This window comes from Melanotaenia boesemani, chromosome 1, assembly GCF_017639745.1.
Source record: "Melanotaenia boesemani isolate fMelBoe1 chromosome 1, fMelBoe1.pri, whole genome shotgun sequence".
Lineage (NCBI taxonomy): Eukaryota > Metazoa > Chordata > Actinopteri > Atheriniformes > Melanotaeniidae > Melanotaenia > Melanotaenia boesemani.
The window spans coordinates 30,348,626-30,368,205 of NC_055682.1; the positions used below are offsets into that span (position 1 = coordinate 30,348,626).

A 19,580-nucleotide genomic window follows, 5' to 3' on the forward strand; every position below is an offset into this window, starting at 1 on the left:
ACAGAATGAAAAATATAGATTTGTCTCTGGAGATTAGATCAAAGAAAAAAAAAAGAATGTATAGACATAAAGGAAATAGAGCATGAAGGAGGGGAGAAATAAAGAGAGCTAAAAAGTGAGAAGAAGAAAGACAAAAAGGGGAAAAAAGGAGCGATGAGGAGAAAGAAAGATGGCTTCTCTGAGTGCAGCAGCACAGAGGCACAGAGCTGCGAGTTCCTCAGCAAGGCAGCATGAGCTGCCTATTTGTCAGCATTGATCAACCCATTAAGGGGCTGTGGTGGGAAGCATATTGGTTTTGGAGGCCAAAGGGGCAGGGGGAGACAAAGATAAAGGAAGACGGGTGGTGGTTGAACTCTCGGCAGCCGTACGTCTGCAGGATGAAAAAACCTGTAGCCGTCATCCCCAACGTCTGTGCAGTTCATTTCACTGTGCCCAACGGAAAGGTAGTAGATGTCATTTGTCTTACAGCATCTCTGGAGGCTCCACTGCATCTGTTATCTTAGCTTTCTGTCACTGCAATGCTAATAAGAGGCTAGCTAGCTTCTCAGACGTTGTGTCTCTTGCCATTTTTCTCAGTGGCTGTGCACGTATGAGTGTGCACAAAGGGTGGGAGGTGGTGTGGGGGTGGGTCCTGGCCCAAGGGGAAAGCAGGCAGCTTCTTCGCCCAGCCTCTGATGAATTCATATAATTAACTCTGCCTTGATCTGTTGGCTAATCCTGCACTCAGTAATAAGGGATTAAAATGTCACCTAAGCCACCTGCTGTTATTGAGCCCCAAGACTTTTGTGCTACTGTGTGTGTGTCACAGTGTTTGAGAGAATCAGAGAGACAGGATAAAGTAAAGAAAACTTCAAAATGGTCGTGCAGAAAGTTTGCTTGCTAGCAACACTCCAGCTGCCTTGCTCCAGAAAATGTATATAGAGGACACAATGAAGTAGCACAGAGAGACATCTTTACTCCAGCCATATGCATGGAAACACTACTTTCAAGTGCACAGTTTGGCAACAAACTGAATGGCATAATTTGGCAGGAAGCTGGAGTAGAAGTTGCAGCAGACTCGCTCTAAAAACTCATTGTCACAGTCTCTAAAAAAGGACATGAAAGTGGGACATGCTGGAAGGTGGGAGTTGTGAAATCTTTTTTACCCCTCCTCTCTCACCTCCTTGGACAGAGTGAAGAAAAAAAAGAAGAAAGAGGGGATTGCCAATTGGTTGGCTAAGAGCCTGCAGACCAACGACCAGCTTGTTTGACTGCCTGCTGGCCACCTCCACTTGGTTGCCTAGCAACCCCAAGTGTACTTTTGGGTTGTTAAATGACTCTTGTTGCTGCAGTGGCTCAGGGGCTACTAATGAAGCCTTCTGACCAGCCGCTGCCGTTTAAGACTTGGAAGCTGACTGATCACTGGACAGGGATCTTGGGACTTCAGACTACCATAAACCTCTTATGTGAGACCATTTTTGCCCCTAACCTGAGCAGCTATCAACACACACACACACACACACACACACACACACACACACACACACACACACACACACACACACACACACACACACACACACATGTGCGCTTAAAAAAATGTACTCAAAGCACTTCTTAACTTACTGCTTACGATGTTCCAACTGACCTTAATTCTTCCCACAGCAGACTCACATACATCAATGCTTCAGACTCCTTAGAGTTTGTCTCAGACTCACGCAGTCTTATTCAGTGCAATATTGATGGCTGATAAAAGTAGTGGAATGAAAGTAGTGGGATGAAAGCACACACACACACACACACACACACACACACACATATATATATATATATATATATATATATATATATATAAATAGAATAGAAATACTTTATTAATCCCTTTGGAGAGTCCTTAGGGAAATTTGGGAATATATATATATATATATATATATATATATATATATACATACATACATATATATATATATATATACATATATATATATATATATATATATATGTATACCCATTCGGAGAACAAAGCTTATTTTGTCTTTTGTATCCCTTTCTTTTCCTGATGAGGTATCATTGCTTTGCTTTTACAGTTTTAAAGCTTTATAGTTTAGAGCATTTTGCACAGGCTGCATGTACATGTACGGCAAAATTCTGACAGTGGCCATAATATAAATAAAACAATATGGCTGTGGCATTCATATGAATTTCATATTTCAGTTTATATGTTATGCTGCTTGAGAAAATGAAGCCCATGGTGAAAGCACATCCAAAGTCTAAACTGCTCTTTTGTACTGGAATCTTACTTTCCTGCAGACTACACAGATGGAAATGGTGTTGCCAGATCTTGTGACAGAAATAAGCAGCCCAATCTCTGAAAACAAACCAAAAACAAATAATGTTGGTCTTACAAATTAAGGCCAAAGTTGCTCATTATAGGCATATCTGGAGATTATCGAGATCAGAGAGCCAACAGAGCGGTGAATCTTAACCATGTGGCTGTGGCCCATGTTGCCACCTAAAGGGCCACAAAAAACATTTAGTTTTGCACCTGGGGGCTGTGAAGGCCACGGAACTGCAAAAGTTATCAATTGAAGACGCGAGATTTTACTGTTATCCATGAGAAGCTACGTTGCAATACAGCTTCCCACTACTTGACAGAAGTAAAGTATTAGTCAGTGGTTTAACAAACTCAAACAAGCAGAAGACATTCAGCTAGCTACTAGCCTGCAGCAAAAGTTATGGAGAAGTATTTAAAATAAAATGAAAAGGGAAGACACAGCTGATCCTAAACCCGCTTATAAGGTTAAAAAGTTGCACAAATATATCCCACTTTATTAAGTTTAGTTTTGTAAACAGAGATAAAGAAGCAGAGCCATGAAGTAAAGCGATCCCACATTGAAGCCTTTAAAATGGTGGCATCTAAACATCCAACATATGGGAAAGGTCGACGAGTTTGTCACAAACAAACCAGTACAGAGTTCATATTTAAATGGGCCCCAGAGTAAAAAATAAAGGTTAAGAACCCCTGCTATAGACAATGTACTACTAGAGGATGTCGTGTTAAAACTCCATTGGGATGTTCTGCTGCAATTAAGATGGATAAATGTCTAGACACAAAGATTAATTTGATTATTGCTTACTCTGAATATGACTCTATTCATCAAAGGTAATCAGTAAATACTATTTACATTGCAGACTAAGGTTTTAATTGAGTTAATATTATGACATTGCTGTTCATGTAAACGTAGCCACTGATGTTTCAGAATAGCCAACACAAACACTTAAGGAAACTAAGTGCATGACCTTTGTATTTCTGGTCTCATGCTGGATGTAATTTGTCAACTATATCATACATTGTGTAAATTTGTGAGCAAATTGTAGTCAGTGAAAATTGCACAGTATTTCCTTTGTTGCCACAATACTTGTTTTTTCTTGTGTGCATTGCGCCCAGCTTTATGCACTTGGCTTTGCGATGCGTCCATCATCTTGCTAAGCTTTGTTCCAGAGTCACCACATATTGCCAAAGGACTATAATACATCCCCAGGGTGTCATCATGTATACACTTGTCTATACATGTCTACCACACTGAGGTCTATATTTAGCCATGTTTTGAGCTCATGTCAACTGCTGTCAAGTGTTACATTGCCTGAGGACCCAACACTCACTATAGTGCTGGGGCTGACTGATCTGAGTGGGCAGTGTTGTGTGCCAGTCATGGGCACTCACATGTTGGACCTGTCCAAATGGCAGAGCTGAAAAGATAGATCCACTGCCAACTTAAGACAGAAAAACACAATGATGTAAGTAGAGTAGGTACCCTCAATGAGCAAGAGTTTTATGGGAAGCTGTTTGTTTTCATATATTCAAATTCCAGGGATTCAAAAATTGTGTATTCATGGCAATCAGTTTAGTTTTTCTCCCCTCTTATAATAACCTGACAAAATTTTGCTTTAACCTCTACCAAAAATCTACAAAGATTGTTTATCTATTCCCCATTGTTAGCCTTTAACAAACTGCTTTATAGTTTGCTGTGTGCTCTCAATAGTTTCCAAGGGCAGAATAGGCCTGTGAGGGGTGGAGTAGCGGACCAGACTAGGAGCATAATGGAAGCAGTGCAAAATGGCTTCTGTGTGCCGAGGAAAGAAAGAAGAGAGGGATGAAGGCAGCAAAAGAGGAATTGCTTAGGGTCAGGGATGAGCAGGATATAGCCGGTGACTGGGAGTCTGGAGCCAGGAGGGGACAGGAAGAGCAAGGGCCAGCCAGAAAAGACCTCTCCCGATGGGACTGGGAGTGGCTGATGTAATGGCATTAATCTCCAAGTGCCATCTGACACCCAGTGTGGCTCCGTCATTGAAAAGTGCTAATTCTGCTGAACTGTGAGGGGAATTCAGGCATCTCTGGAGACATTGCCCTGGATTAATTAAACATGCTGGCATGGAGTATTGCACAGATTTATCTCTCCTTAAACCAACGTAACTGTTTGATTTTTGTGTTTAGCTAACAGAGCAGGACAGACCCAGGACACTGACACCAGCAGCATTGTCACATTTAATGCTTTCTTTTCCCACTTCACAAACCAGTAGCTCATATCGTCTCAAGCTAACCTGGGATTTCCCTTCTCTTCTTCCTCTTCCCCCCACCCCGTCTCCAGATGAACCGGCCCATCCAGGTGAAGCCAGCCGACAGCGAAGGACGGGGAGGTAATTAACCTTCTTCTGGTCTCTGTTGAGCACCCCCTTAAAAACACACACACAAACACACAAATACACTGGAACAGTGCTCATGCAATCCTTAATATTCTGCTCTCACTTGAGACACTGGGAGTTAGTGGAGTAGCTTGTAATATAGGTCACTTGCTTCTATTGACTTCCCATCTGTGCCAGCAGAGGGGATGTCTCAGGTTCACAGTCACTGAGAGCAGTTCAAAGACAAGACAGAGAGACATGAACAAAAAGAAGACACAAATAAGAGAGATAAAGGAAAACAATTGCAGAGCGGAGGATCTTCGCTATGCAATTTCCACAAGTCTATATACAGACAAGAGAGGAAAAACTCTCCAAAGATACACTCACACAGATGAGCACAAACACACAAACTTATAGAAGCTGCTCACAGACAGGCAAAATTGATCTGACAAATCTTCATGATGTGGTCACAGTGTTTTCTGTCAAGAAATAACAGCCTGGCTAATTGACTGTATTGATACTTAACTTTACCAACAGTCTCTAAGTGTGACAAAGGAAAACAGTGCACACAACAACAGCATCAGCATGATGCTGATGATGGCTTATAGCTGAAATCTTTGTCCTGTCCACAATAAATATGATGTCTCTACATACGATATCTGCTCTGCCTGGGCTGTTCAGGATCTATTTAAGTAGTTTATAAAAAAAAATTGCCAACATCATATTCAACTCTGATTTAAAAAAGAATCCATATGAAGGAGAAATAACAGAGACATGGTGGAATGATTTTTCAAGTAACAGCCCCTTTTTTACGTAGAATGAGTCCAATTTTACTTTTTTGCAGAAATTTAAGGAGCTCAAAAAGGCTGCATAGATTCTTTTCCCCAGCATTATATTGCTTGTTTGGGTAGATTTATACACAAGTTCTACAGGTCTTTCATTTGCATTTTTGTTAGATGCATGCTCAAAAAAACCTGTATTGAACACGCTGTAAAAATGTGCAAATTTCAAAAATCAAATAATTAAAAATTAGGAATGATATCTAGGTAATATATGTTTTCTTCAAGTCAAGTTTTCTATGAAGAATTTAGAATATCATATGTATAACCAAATTAAATCATTACCAGATCTGTGGATGAAAACTGAAGTTTTAGAAATTAAATTAGTAAAACTTAACAAATAAATACTGATTTTGCTTATAAATATGCCACCTGTTAAAAGTTAGATTCAATTTGAATGCATTAAAACAGTCATGTTTCCTCTTATAAAATATCTCGTACTGTCTAAAAGTTGTTAAATTATATTTTGTTAAGTGGAGACCTTACAAATCTAAAGAGCGGATTTTTAACTGTTGCATTAAACAATTAACTTTTCCAGCTGATTACTTACATAATCATGGTCCCTTTTTGTATTACAAGTGTTGCAAATGTGCAACTATTGTAAATCAATGATTTGCATTACGTGACAATGCAGTAAAATAAACAGGTCTATATGTATTTTAGTGTTTCATTATTTTGTTTTTCAAGCAAATAATAAAAAAATTAAGCCAATACCTTGTCCAGCTAAAATAGTCTAAATGGGAACAAGAATTCATTATACCAAAAATTACTTGCTGTGTAAATCTACTAAAAAATGTACAGAAAATTGTGGTTATTAACTTTAGTGTTTGGTAATGTTTGTTTTAAAAGTAGCTGATTAGATTACAAAATTATTGCACTTACAAGAAATTTAAAGGCCATAAATTACATTCATTTGCTGAGAAAAGAAACTTGTGTGAGTACATTTGTGCTACCAAATATAAATATCGCTTTGGAGTTTCTTACACAACTTTGGTTATAAAGTCAGCCACCATTTAGCTCTGAATGTTCTAGCACTCTTTTTATGGTTGATAATCTGAAGCTTTGCAGGCTAATAACAGGAATGCTAGCTGCATACCCTTACAGTGCTTCATTACTGGCTATGTTTACAAATAAACATAAGACCAGTAGGATGCATATAGCTTAACAAGTTATAGGGGTTTTTATTCACAATCTTCCAGAAAAAAAATGCATCTCCTAAGTTGTTGGTAGGATCTCCCTTACCATGTAAACATGTTTACTGATGTCCCTTGAAGCAGCAGCTTTTGCCAAGTTGAAAGCTAGCCATAGATGTTTTGAGGCTGTAGCCATGGAGGAATCAACTATATTGTGAACAGGTGCTCAGCCTGTGGGAGCTGCTTCTCAACCGAGGTTCTTTGCTGCTAACAGACACATATTTTCACCCAAGCACAATATGAATTTCACTGTGATTGCACTTTTCAACCAACAATTTAGATTAATGTGAGAAAGTCCACGGCACACAAAAAACCATGATCTCTGGCATTAAACATTTATTTTTGAGAATTCCATGCAGTTTAAAAAAGAATTAAAGCCAATGTGAACACCACTAAGAAGTGTGGACTCTTTCATGACCAGAGCAGCTACAGTCTCACTAGCTAAATGAGCCACATATGTAGATGGATGTGTGAAGTACTGCTGAGCAGAAGACACACAGAGTAGATTTTCTTATTCTTTCTTATTTTTTTTTTTTTCTATTTCTGTTTGTTGCATAGCAACAAAACACACAGGCTCGTTAAATGTCAACAGTAATGAAATACTTTTTTGAGAAGGTACCTAGCAATTGATTGCCTAGATTGTGGCACTAAGACATTAAATATTACTAGTGACCACAAAAAAGTAACTTCAGTACTTTGTAAAGCACTATACCCAGTACTGGCAAACTATATAAAGAGGCACATAATAAACTTTCTACCTGCCTGTTAACCTGCTCACATCCTGTTGACTTATCTGGGTCATTAGTAGCACTGTCACAATATTACACAAAGGAAAAACTATATTAAAAATTAATTGAACGGCTTTGGTATGTTTAATTGTGTGATGTGAGACTTACTGTGGAACACAATGGAGAAACTGCAGCAGCTTTCTATTTTAAAATGTAAATCTGTCTGTTTAAGCTTGAATTGTGACTCTAAATTATGCAAATCTGCTTTGACATTCTCCTGAATCTGTTGCACAGCTTCCTCCCTCCATCTATGGTCTGACTGACACAGTGATTGACTAGATCATTCAGAAGCCATTTGTGACTAACATCACTGAGAGTAATGCAGATTAAGCCAGTTAAAGATTTACATGGCCTGAATCGGATCTAATTGGACCGTTCTGTGTCAGCCCTGTGCTTTCAGTTTAGAGTGGTGATTTAGACTGCCTGGGTCAGATTAGTCCTGAGCCACTTTGCTGATTTATGTGGTCAAGTGTGAATCAGATGGCCCATTTCCATTGCCACGCACACTCCAGTGTAGATCTTATTTTTGTCATGGCGGCACTTTAATTAACGGCCATCTAAAACCAGGCAAAGTCTGACCGACAAGGCCTGGGAGAAAGCCAATCGGCATTCTCACCAAGATAAATTGGATCTCTGGACTTAAGAGGGAAGGATGGATAGCTCCCAATATCAATTACTACCCTTTTTTCGGCAGAAAAAGAAAGGAGATGAGCAGGCAGCGTGAATGAAATACAGAGGGTTCTTACACTGGACAGCCCCTGCTAGTCTGTCACATGAACTTTCTATATAAGAAGACAGGATAGAACACAGCACAGAATGAAATAAGACCAAGCAGACAGGCCCCAACAGAGATATTGAGCGTTAATGGCAACAGGAAGTCAGCAGACAGGCCAGGGAAGTAAACCACAGTCGTGGCTGACAATGAAATGAGATTTACAATGAAGGCTTGTGGTTAAAGGAAAATAGACAGCCCAGCTAGGGTTGACTAAAGGAGAAAAAGTAGAATGGGATTCATCTGTGGAAGGCTGACGACCAGTCAGGTACACTGATCCCAGTGGGGCCACTAAACTGTCAAACCCAGGGCTGATCCAGGACATTTGCACCTTTAGAATGGAGTCACATTTATCACTACAAAGACATCAGCAATTATCTGTCATGGAAACCTGTGCAGGGTCTCGATTCCGTGCCTGTGCAGGTATTAGGGCCCATTACTCCATTTTGAGGCTCCAGTTGCTCGTCTTTTGTTCACTCTGTCCCTGTGAAACATTGTTTCTCTAGGGATATGGGGGTGTCAGAAGAAGTAAAACCAGTGCTCATAAAATCAGCGTGTGTGTGTGTGTATATGCGGAGGGGTGGGGGCAGGGGGTGGGGTTGGCGCCACACAAAGCTGCCACTCGGCTGCCATTGTGGATCACAGAACTGATTCTCTGGCTGTCTATTACAATGACTCATGTCTTACTTCATTTTTCTCCTCGGATTTTCAAGACAGAATGGAGCATGGGAGAGAAGTCCCTTGAGTCAACTGTACGCTTCTCTAGAAATTCCACTTTGACTTGGTGTACCTAATACCATTTTTTCTGCATAATACTTCATTTTTAGGCACAGTCAAGAGATGAGTCTGTTTATTGTTGCTCTTCGGTCATTAACATGAAACCTGTTAACTTCAGTTCAGAACAAGCATAAATGATGAAAAGACATTTCTTGATCTTTACTTGCTTGTTTTCTTTATTTCTCCCTCCCTCCCTCCTTACTTTTATTGGAACTGCACTGCAAACAGGGAGATGAAGCAAGTGATAGAGAGAGAAGCTGGGATTCAGTACAAGGCCCATGGAGGAATGTGAAAGAGTGAGAAATGGAAGATGGAGCGAGCGGGGAAGGGACGACAGGATGAGAAAGTTAACGGAGGGTGATGGAGGCAGCTGAGTGAATCTCAGCAGTAAATCATCTCAGAGCCGCCCCATCCCTATCTCTGCCTCGCCTCACCAAGAATCTTTTTCCCCCTGACCTTGTCTGCCGCTGTGTCTGTGAAGAAAAGATGGGGCCAGATTATCTATGATTGGAGATGGCCATTATCTAAACACAATCTTGGAGCCAGGTCCCACTTCTCAAGCCACTGTTGTGCGGCTGGAGACCACATTGATGAGAAGAAAGATGATGGGTCAGGCAGCAACACCCTCTCCTTTTATTAACTCTGATAAGATGGTTTCAACACGGTCCCGAAATGCAACCCCCATCAACATTGACTTTTTTACAACGTGCCACTCACTGCATTTGTCTACACAGTCTTCTTACTCTAGTTTATTAGCTTCCCATACTTTTGTTTTATTGGGTAGCCATACAGTGCCAGCAGCAGTGCAATCCCTGTTTTTGATTCTCAGCGGTCCTGGCTGTGCCTTCTAAATATCTCTGTCTGACTGGCTGAGGGGAGTCTTTGTGAATGGGTCATGTTTGTCCTTGCCAACCTGCTGCTCTTCAGAAGGCTGACCTCAGTTGGGCAGTGAAGAGATTGACAGGACCTTAAGATGTTACGCACTGTGCTGTCATGCCCTACCCCAGCAGGTAGGGAAGAGTGAAGGCTGCTGGCTGGCTCAGTGTGGCAGGCCACGGGGAGGGGCTGTCTGGGGGCACTTCACCCCCACAGAGGAAAGTGCACCACTTTACATGCAAATGAAGCCAAACGATCTCTGTATGCCTCTGGACATGGAAAACTCTAAAAAATAAATAATAAATAATAATAATAATAATAATAATAATTAAAAAAAAACTAAACTAATGGTAGTTGTGTGGGCTGCAAAATACACCAAAACACACAGATACAGAACACATGTAGGAATTTCAAGAGGTGACCATTAATTTAATTTTTTTTATTGGGCCCAGCATATAGAATATTTGGACTGAACCTGCAACAGGCTGCTTCTCACAAGTTTCCTTGATTATTCTGTGCTGGTTTTTGATCATGCAACCCAGACCCTCCACTTCTATCCACTCCACTGGTTAAATAGATTTGACAGCTCTGAGTAATGCATTTACAAACACAAAGCCTGTATCCTCTCATCAAGTCTGATACACTGACAGCTTCAGTGTTTGTTCTCCTTGGAATATTCAATTTATCACTGCATGATATTTAGAAGTTTTAGGTAGGAATAGGAACCAGTAGCAGATAGCAACTGGTTCCTATCCCTTGATAGCGGCTATATAGCGCCTATATGATAGTGGCTGAATATGTTGGCAGGGCATCAGTCTCCAATGTGGGAGACTGGAGTTCAAATCCAACAGGGGACGAATATTAACACCTTCAAGTTGGGTCCTAAAGCAAGACTCTTAGTGCTATTGCCTAACCACTGTAAGTCGCTTTGGATAAAACATCTGCTAAGTGACTGTAATGCAATGGAAACTAAAAAGCCGGAAGATGGTTCAGTGTTTCTTATCAGGAAGCAAATGACTTCATTTGATTTCTTCTCTAACTAAAACAAAATTGCTAATCTTTTACTTTTCAAATAGGGTGGGAAAATATGTTAAAAAGTTATCATTATTGCAATATTAACGTGTGCAATGCCAATATCGGAAAGTCAGTTGTCACAACAATTTTTTGACTAAAAATAGCAAAACCACACTGCACATTTGTTTTAATGAAAGCTGCACATCACTTAGAGAAAGCCCAGATTTTGTGCATATCCTTTAACTAAGGCTGTGCTCACACCGCTGATCTTAATGTTCAAATCTGATTTTTTTAATGAAATTCAATCCGTTCATTTCAATGCGACCTACATTACGCTGAAGTTTCATTTCATATATTCATTTTCTTTTTGCTGTTTTACTTTAATTCCACTGGATGTTTATTTATATTTATTGAGCTAACCCCCCAGCTTAGGTCAATGTATTCAAAACTACTTGTTTATGTTTTATTTTTTTATGTATGTTTGCCAGAATCAAAACACATGAGAACATGGAACTGAGCTGCAGCGTTGTGCATAAACAAGTTTAAATGACCATGCTCATTATTTCGTTTTACTGTGTTAAAGTTGAACTAAACAAAACACAAATGAAGAACTTAAACAGGAATTTGTTCAGATTACATGAGGTCCTGCAGCAGTCGCTACATTGTCCTGGCATTACACCTATTTCTCACCACGTTACCCAAGCGTGCACATCAGATGCCTCGTCTGCTTATGATTATTTACTGGAATATTACGTACTGTCTGAAAATGAAATCTAACATTTCTGTGCAAATAATGTCCGCCTGTGCTTAAAAAAAAATCAGAACAGCTTTGTTAACTTCGAATTTGAAAAGATGTGAAGTTGAAGCATCTGTCCAGTGTGAGAGGATGTCTATTTATAATATTTCTACACTTTGCATTTTTTTCTTGCTTTAATATTCAGGGAAGAGGTAAGCTGAAATAGCTGACAAAAAAATGACCTTCTGTTACACAGAAAACGGTTGTTCAGACAAATAAAATAAAAAATACAAACAATTTTTGTCCTCTGTTCACACTGTTTTACGTGCATATATTTTTTCTGTCATCTAGTATAAGTATAAGGTCTAGTGTAACAATTTTCATTCAAAACACAACACTATAATGTTTCTTTCTTTCTTGCTTCCAGCCTAAAGAAAAATAGAAATGAACTGATCTTTGAAGAAGTTCAAAATTGAAATGGTGAACGTGATCTATTCATTTTAACCTATGGGAACTGAACATTGAACTAGTTCATGAGAAACATAAATTTGCACAACTGCTGAGCTCATTGTGTGCATTTAGGCTCACGAGTTACAATGACAACACGTCACTACACAGAGCATATGGAAAGGAAGTTCACAGAAAATGGTACGCGACCATTACCTTTTTTAGAGTTCAACTTGAATTTTGTATTTAGTTAAATGATACTAATGATATAATGATAATGATATAATATAATGATAATGATAAAACTAAACTAAATTAAAAAGTTACTTGTGCTTCATATGTTGATGGAAATCAACTTTTAGCTCAGCTGCTTCTTTGCATTCACGGGCTGCTGGTTCCAGCTCATGAGCTTATATGTAACCTCTAAAGAAAATATCATAGAAAAGATGATAATAATGCTAGCATCTAATATTTATAGCATAAGTCCATAACACTGAAACAAATTAGGATATAATCCCAAGCTGACTGGGTGCAATTGTTTATGAGATTTTGAGTCACTTCTACAAATAAATAAAGTGACCAACAGATTAGGCTCAGTTAAACACAGTTTTCTATCTCTTTACAGTAAACGCATGATGTTTGCAGCAACATAGACAGTCACCCAACCATACTCAAGCATGCCACTGATGTGGAAGTTTTTCCACTGTGAGTCAAGAGGACCAAACAGTTGTCATTTGTAATAGCTGCAAGGCAAAAATAAACAATGGAGGAACAAACCACAGTTGTACCAACAAATTTAATTTGATGTTTAAAACAGCATCACCAAAATGAATGTGCCCATTTTGACGTAGCTAACTAAGGCAAAATAGGTCAAATTCAAGGTATTCAAGCTGTCTGTGTAGCAAGACAACAGAGCTTACCATAAGCCAGTAGCTTCCTATCTGTTACTGATATTTGGCATCAGAAAGAAAATGCTATAACAAGATAAAACATGAAATTCCTGGCATTAGATGGCCGGCCATTTTCCACATTCAAAGAAATGTAATAAATCACCTGAGCCCAAAATATGCAACAACAATGGGATGGGATGTAGCTTTACCAGAATTGTTTAATCTTGTTTCGGGCCATACACACAACCCGCTGAAAGTTGGTCCCAAAGCAGCAATTACTTTTACAGAGACATTAAGAGGATATGGGGCCTTCTAATTCCTTTTAGTTGCCTCTGTCCAGTAAAGTAAAGAGCTTTATTTTTAGATATTAGACATATCTGCTATCATTTAATGGTGCAAACATGCTCAGGAGAAATATTCACATTTCCCAGTATATATATATATATATATATATATATATATAAAGAGCCAGCTAAATATAATTAATTAATAAGAGTTAAGAAACTATTTTAGCACTATTTCTTTTGTAGAGATTATCTAACCATGCTTAGAACTTGTACCATCAAATGGCCTGAAATTTGTAAAACTAATCTAGACTCTTAGAAGGTATTATATCAGGTAAAGGAATTCACTTAAGGAATAAAAAGGTATTGAGGTCAATACACTATTATCTGAAGGGTAGTATGTAGAGACTACGAGAGAGAGAGAAAGAGAACACAACTCTTGATCGTTTACATTCAAAAGAAGATATACTAGATGATTAAAAACAAAGTCTAACTCAATTTTAAGCTGTTGTTTTTGTGCACCCTGTCTGTACGCCTCAGTGTGAGCGTGTCTGGTGGAGGGCCTCCCAGGCAGCAGCGTACCAGCATCGGGCTTTTCTAATGACTCCGTAAGAAGCACAACTTCTTTGTTGTGCTGCCTGGAACATTACTCTGCATTTGAAATGCACCCAGCGGTCTAGTATGCATCTTTTATCGTTGGATGCAGCTGTCCACGGTTTCTGAACACTTACCACCACCGAGCTTTCCTGACTATACTGCCAGCGGGCAAAATGCGACAGAACCAAAGAAAAAAAAAAAAGAAATATTTACTACGACACCAGAGCAGGAGAATAGTTCTTTAAAGAGAAAAATTCCCATTATTGGCAAAGAAAAGCAAAAACTTTTGAGAGGCAGACTTCACAGCAACTGATTCACCTGGAGAGACAGAGAAGGGTGAGGAATGACAATAAAGGGTAAAGAAGATATGTAGAGAGCAATAGGGAAACAAAAGGAGAAGGGAGAGAAAGAAAAGCACAATCTATATGCATATACTGCAGCCTACAACACAAGTAGCACTTTATTCCAGTGAGAGAAGCATCAATCTTGACAGCATATGGCGTCTGTGCAAAATCCATTAATTTTTAATATACCGGGCGCTGAAATGAAAAGGCTTCCTGAGACAAGCAATTGTCAGATGTCAGTTGTGTTTTGATAACTTTTTTGATCTCCCTTTATATTTGCATTCATAAAATAGGGCTGTCCACATGCCACCTCAGTTTGGACATGGCTGGAGACTGACATGGAACCATTTTCCACACAATTGCTCCCACCTTCAGCCTGGAGATGAAGCAATGAAGGGGGGGGGGATAGAAGACATGTAGATGACAGTGTGTGAGTGTGAAGTGGCTGCTGACTAACTGAAAAACTTTACAATTTTAATCTTCAAACATACCATGGTATATTCATATAGTATATACTTTTTTATATATATAATGGAAGCTTGGGTTGGGGTGTATCTTTTATTGTGATATTACATTTATCATAATACATATAGCAGGAATGTTTCAGTTATATGTTGATTCTTTAATAGAGTTTGAGTATTTAAAAAAAAAAGGCTTCCCAGCTACAATACACACATGTTCACACATGTTAATACATTATTATTCAAAAGTAGTGGTAATGTTTGAAGAGCAGATCATAAAGGTCTCTTCAGAGTAGAGGAGAGGAGTGCTGTGAAGCTCAAATGTTCCCCAGCTATGAGGATCAACTCTGTTTGAGGGATAAAATGAGCCCTTCTCAATGAAAGATAAGTACAAAGAGGTCGAACAGTTGGCTCAATGAGTTTTGTCATACTTCTGTATCCTAAGCGAGTTGCATAGGAAGGTCCTCACCCCTCTTAATGCAAATACATGACTGTACTTAAGAAAAGTGTCTTTTTTTATGCCCCTCTCCGATCCTCTCCTTTCACGGATAACTCATTGGACTCATTTTGAGTCATGGAATCATCTTGTAAAGAGGGTGCATTACAGGATATTTATTCATATTCATAAAATGTCAATTTATAGCTTGCGAGTGGCCATTGGAGATGAGTGGAAACATGCAAAATCCAATAAGAGCTGCTTGGGAGACAGGTGCAAAGTAGACTAATTAATAGCAATCTATACACTGGCTGGGGCATGCAGTGGGTCGACTGAGACACTCTTAGGTCAGGCAATGAAAAGATAGCAGCTCCAAATTCATTTTCTCGCTGTGGCTCTCCCAAAGGAAGGCTCAGTACACTCACACTTCCTTTAATATCTTCACTAGGGTGTGATTTATTTTTGCGTTTGCCAGCGCATTTGGAAAGTTCATTACTTTGCTCATGGCTTGTTAATTAGGCTTGTAAAGCTGCCATTAGATCTCCTCAGGCCAGGACTGAGATGAGACTTTTGTCCCAAAACATTAACATAGTGCAGAAGACCTGTGAAACTGTAAAAGGCCCATTTAAGTTGTAATGTTGACACCTCATTGAAAACCTGAAAGATGAATAGGACAATCAAGGCAAAGGGAAATGCAGTCTGGGTGAGCTGTATCATCCCTCTTCCTTTGGTACCATGCACATAGGTCAGGCTTAGGTTTCTCTACCACTTGCTTACTCAACAATTACAAGGCTTGGTCACTGATGTTCAGCTAGATTGGTCTTTTTTACAATCTTTTCTAAATCTCAGTGGATTTCACTCTTTCTTCAAAACCTGAAGCTCCAACAGTATCCAGTTGGTGGGGTTAAGAAATCCTGATGTGTAAAGCAAATCTACAGGAACACTGACTGACACTACACCTATGACACCAGCAGTGGAAACCTGGAGGTATGGCCTTATTGATTATGCAGGTGTTCATTTGTGTGGCCAAGCGGGTAGCAGGCACATGTCCTATTTGAACTTTACAGGAACAGAACAAGATCCGATTTCCCCACTGCAATAAGAAAGCCCTGGTGCTTTATTTTTAGAACAGCTGCGTCTAATGGGGCCTGGCAGGTACAGGAGGCGTCACATCTGTCGAGGCCCAGGTGATGCTCTTGCCCTCCGCTCCTCCTCCTCCTAGCCCGCTCCCTACCAGTCAAATGACTCACACTGAAGATCAACAGTGTCATTTCCAATAAACTCTTGTTCCTCTTCCTGCCACTTTCCATCAGTCCTGGCGATAGGTTCTTGCTATTAGCCATTTCATTCCACAACACAGAGGAATAGGGAATGCATAATGTAAAAGATGTAAAGAAGATGAATTCTCTGTCTAATGCCAGGGCACTGGGAAGATTAATTAGAAAAAGCTAGCTCTCTGACTGTTGATTTTTTTTTTTTAATATACAACCCATACATCTGACTATGAGTGTCCCCCTCTGGAGCTCAGGTAGAACAAGTACATGGAGAAGCAGTGTGGAGATTTGTGTACACTTTTAAATTTCGTAAGGAACGACATATGCATATTTTACAGCTGTTAAGCACAATTCAAATTTTCACCTCTGACCTCTAACTGCCTCAAGCAAACTGCAAGATGATAGTCTGGATGGTGCCCTGATATTTTCATCATCCATCTGTAACACTAAGCTATTTCTGTTTTTTTTTTTCTCTCTCTATAACCATATTACATTTCTAAAGATCTTGTACCCCTATAGAAACACTGGCTTTCTCGTCAACTGAGGCACGAATTTATATATATATATATATATATATATATATATATATATATATATATATATATATATATATAATCTGTCAGAAAACCACCTGATTGAAATAAAACAGCCAGTATTGTCCTGTCAAAAACCATACTTTGGGGTAAATTATGTGCCAGTGTCAACCATGAAATGCTTGTTTCCTTTTTCTCAGCTGTACTATAAATAAACACAACAAGAGAGACATACTAATGACAGAAAAGCTGATCAGCACATCACCAACAGCCGTTATGATTCACTGAACAACAAGGAGGAAGCTGCTGCACAGACACAGAGATGACCAGAGAGCCACTAGACCGGCCACGTTTTTACAGAACGCAGCAAAAGTTTAAATAAATAAATAAACTAGGAAAAGTGGAGGTGTGCAACCCTCTACACGCAAAAAGTGTGGTTGTTAAAACACTATAATCCCCCACCAAGAGGACAATGCCCATATGCTGTTCCACATTCTTTTTATTCTCAGATTAGGATCGGACCTCCATGTCCCGCTGTCATGACGGAAAAATAACGGATGCAATGCACTTGTCATGCCACACATGCCAATCCACGCATGCATGACTGCATTTATATATATATATATATATATATATATATATATATATTTTTTTTTTTAAGCCAATCACACTGGTACATAACTGCTTGTTTTGTACTAATTTCTAAATAAAGTACTTTCTAAATAGAGCAATTTCAAGTTTATTTTTCTTGATCAAAATAACTGTCAATTATGACTTGTTCAAGGACTAGGGAAGTATTTAGTTATTTATTTATTTAAACCTCTTTTTGAACAAGCTGGCAGGTTTTTGAGGTTTGGAAGATTAGAAGGCAAAAATTAAGCTCATCTTAATTTTTATTTATTTATTTATTTTACTGTTTAGCAAAAACATGATCTTCAGAACAGTAAAAAGTATAACAGCTAATTACATCCCTTTAAAAATCGTGGTCAGGCATTATAAGCTATCAGCTTTAATACATCGCCATTCTTCATCATCAAGAATAACAACTACTTTTGTTAGTTTTCATAGTTACAATACTTTTCTCATCCATCACAGGTGTTGGAGAGAAAAGAATGCAAAAAATACATTTCTCCTTCACTCCAAATAATATATACAGAATTATGCAGCATGTGTAAAAATATATTTCTGAATTTTACTGCACTCTGTGAATCTAGCAAAAATCTACTTTTATTTGTGGCAATTCAAAAATGACAAATCTGAAAACTTTTGTCTTATAATGTCTTCTTGCTGAAATGCTTCATCCATTATCCAAGTTTTTGTCCTTGAACATGAACATTTTACACAATAATACATGCTAAAGAATTGCAAGTGTTTTTACTCTTGTCTCTATAGTACATGGAATCTACAGCAGAAAAAGGAGCAGATGGGAAAAGATGTTTATAAGAAAACATTACACTCCTACTGAGACTGTCAGAGTTGTTACTTTTTATGCTGCAAAGAAGAAGAAGTGGGAAGAATTTCAAAACTCCCCCGGATATTATTCATTGCTCATTTTTCACGTGGAGTTTTCTCTTGTTTATTATAATGCCTGCTATTTTTGTGGAAAAACATTTACATGTTGTTCCATGTTCTCTTTCAGACGATCTGAGATAAGCAAAACATCCCCACTCCCTTTCTACCTTTACCTGAAATCCACAGCACTCCTAATTTTATCTGTATGAAACATCACTGTAGCAGACTTGAATAGCTGACTGGATACAGAAATATATCAGCCTCATACAAAGCTGGGGTTGAACACCACACAGCAGTAAGATCAACAACAGTAACAACAACAGCAGTAGCAACAACAACAACACAGCCAACTGCTGATAAAAAAAGAGGGGTGGTGAGAGGGGTGTGAATTGTACAAGTTCGTCTCAGCTCTGCAGAATGGTGCCATCAGCTGTAGCATTTCTTTCTTTTCGCTTTTCCACCCTCCCACTTTCTCCCCTTTCTCTTCTCCAATCCAGAAGACAGGAAGCTGTTTGTGGGGATGCTCGGCAAGCAGCAGAGCGAGGACGATGTCCGGCGGCTGTTTGAGACCTTCGGCCAGATCGAGGAGTGCACCGTCCTTCGAGGGCCTGATGGGGCCAGTAAGGGTCAGAGCCCACACGCCTCCCACTCTTTTTCTCCCCGTCTTTTCCTCTTAATCCTGGTCTATCTACAATAAGTGTGCTGTTTCTTCACTTTATATTTTTACAGCTTTTACATGCTTCACCTGTGCTGCACTCATTGACACTGTCTGCTTTGCACTCTGCTCTAAATAACTTATCTTCCTCTTGAGCTATTCTATTTTTTTTCCAACTGCCTCTCACATGTCACACTTGCTTTTCTTTCATACCTCATTGTCACTGTGCTCTGACACCTCTTTCCTCCTACTCTCCTCCGTTTCCCACTACTTTTTGTATTTCCTTTACCTTTTTGTTCGCACTCCACCACTCGCTTCTTTCTTTCCTTCCTGATCTTACATTTCTCTCACCCTGGGCTTGTACTCACACAACATCTCATCTCTCTGTTCACTCCTCTCCTCCTCCTCTTCCTGTTATCTGAAAAGCAGAGGGTTGTAATCATGTTTGTTTCCCACTTTCCCATCATCACTCCCCAGAGACATCATTGGA

The 19,580-nt window shown here is 39.2% G+C and overlaps 1 protein-coding gene across 4 annotated transcripts in view; it reads left to right on the top strand.

The window, feature by feature from the left end:
• The window catches only part of celf6 (CUGBP Elav-like family member 6), a 145,744-nt gene that overhangs the window by 91,181 nt on the left and 34,983 nt on the right, over positions 1–19,580 (top strand). For all 4 annotated transcript variants that reach the window (XM_041994421.1, XM_041994339.1, XM_041994501.1 and 1 more), the window contains exons 3-4: positions 4,629–4,677; positions 18,933–19,061. In XM_041994421.1, coding sequence (XP_041850355.1) covers positions 4,629–4,677; positions 18,933–19,061 — 178 coding nt within the window. The remainder of the gene's footprint in view (positions 1–4,628; positions 4,678–18,932; positions 19,062–19,580) is intronic.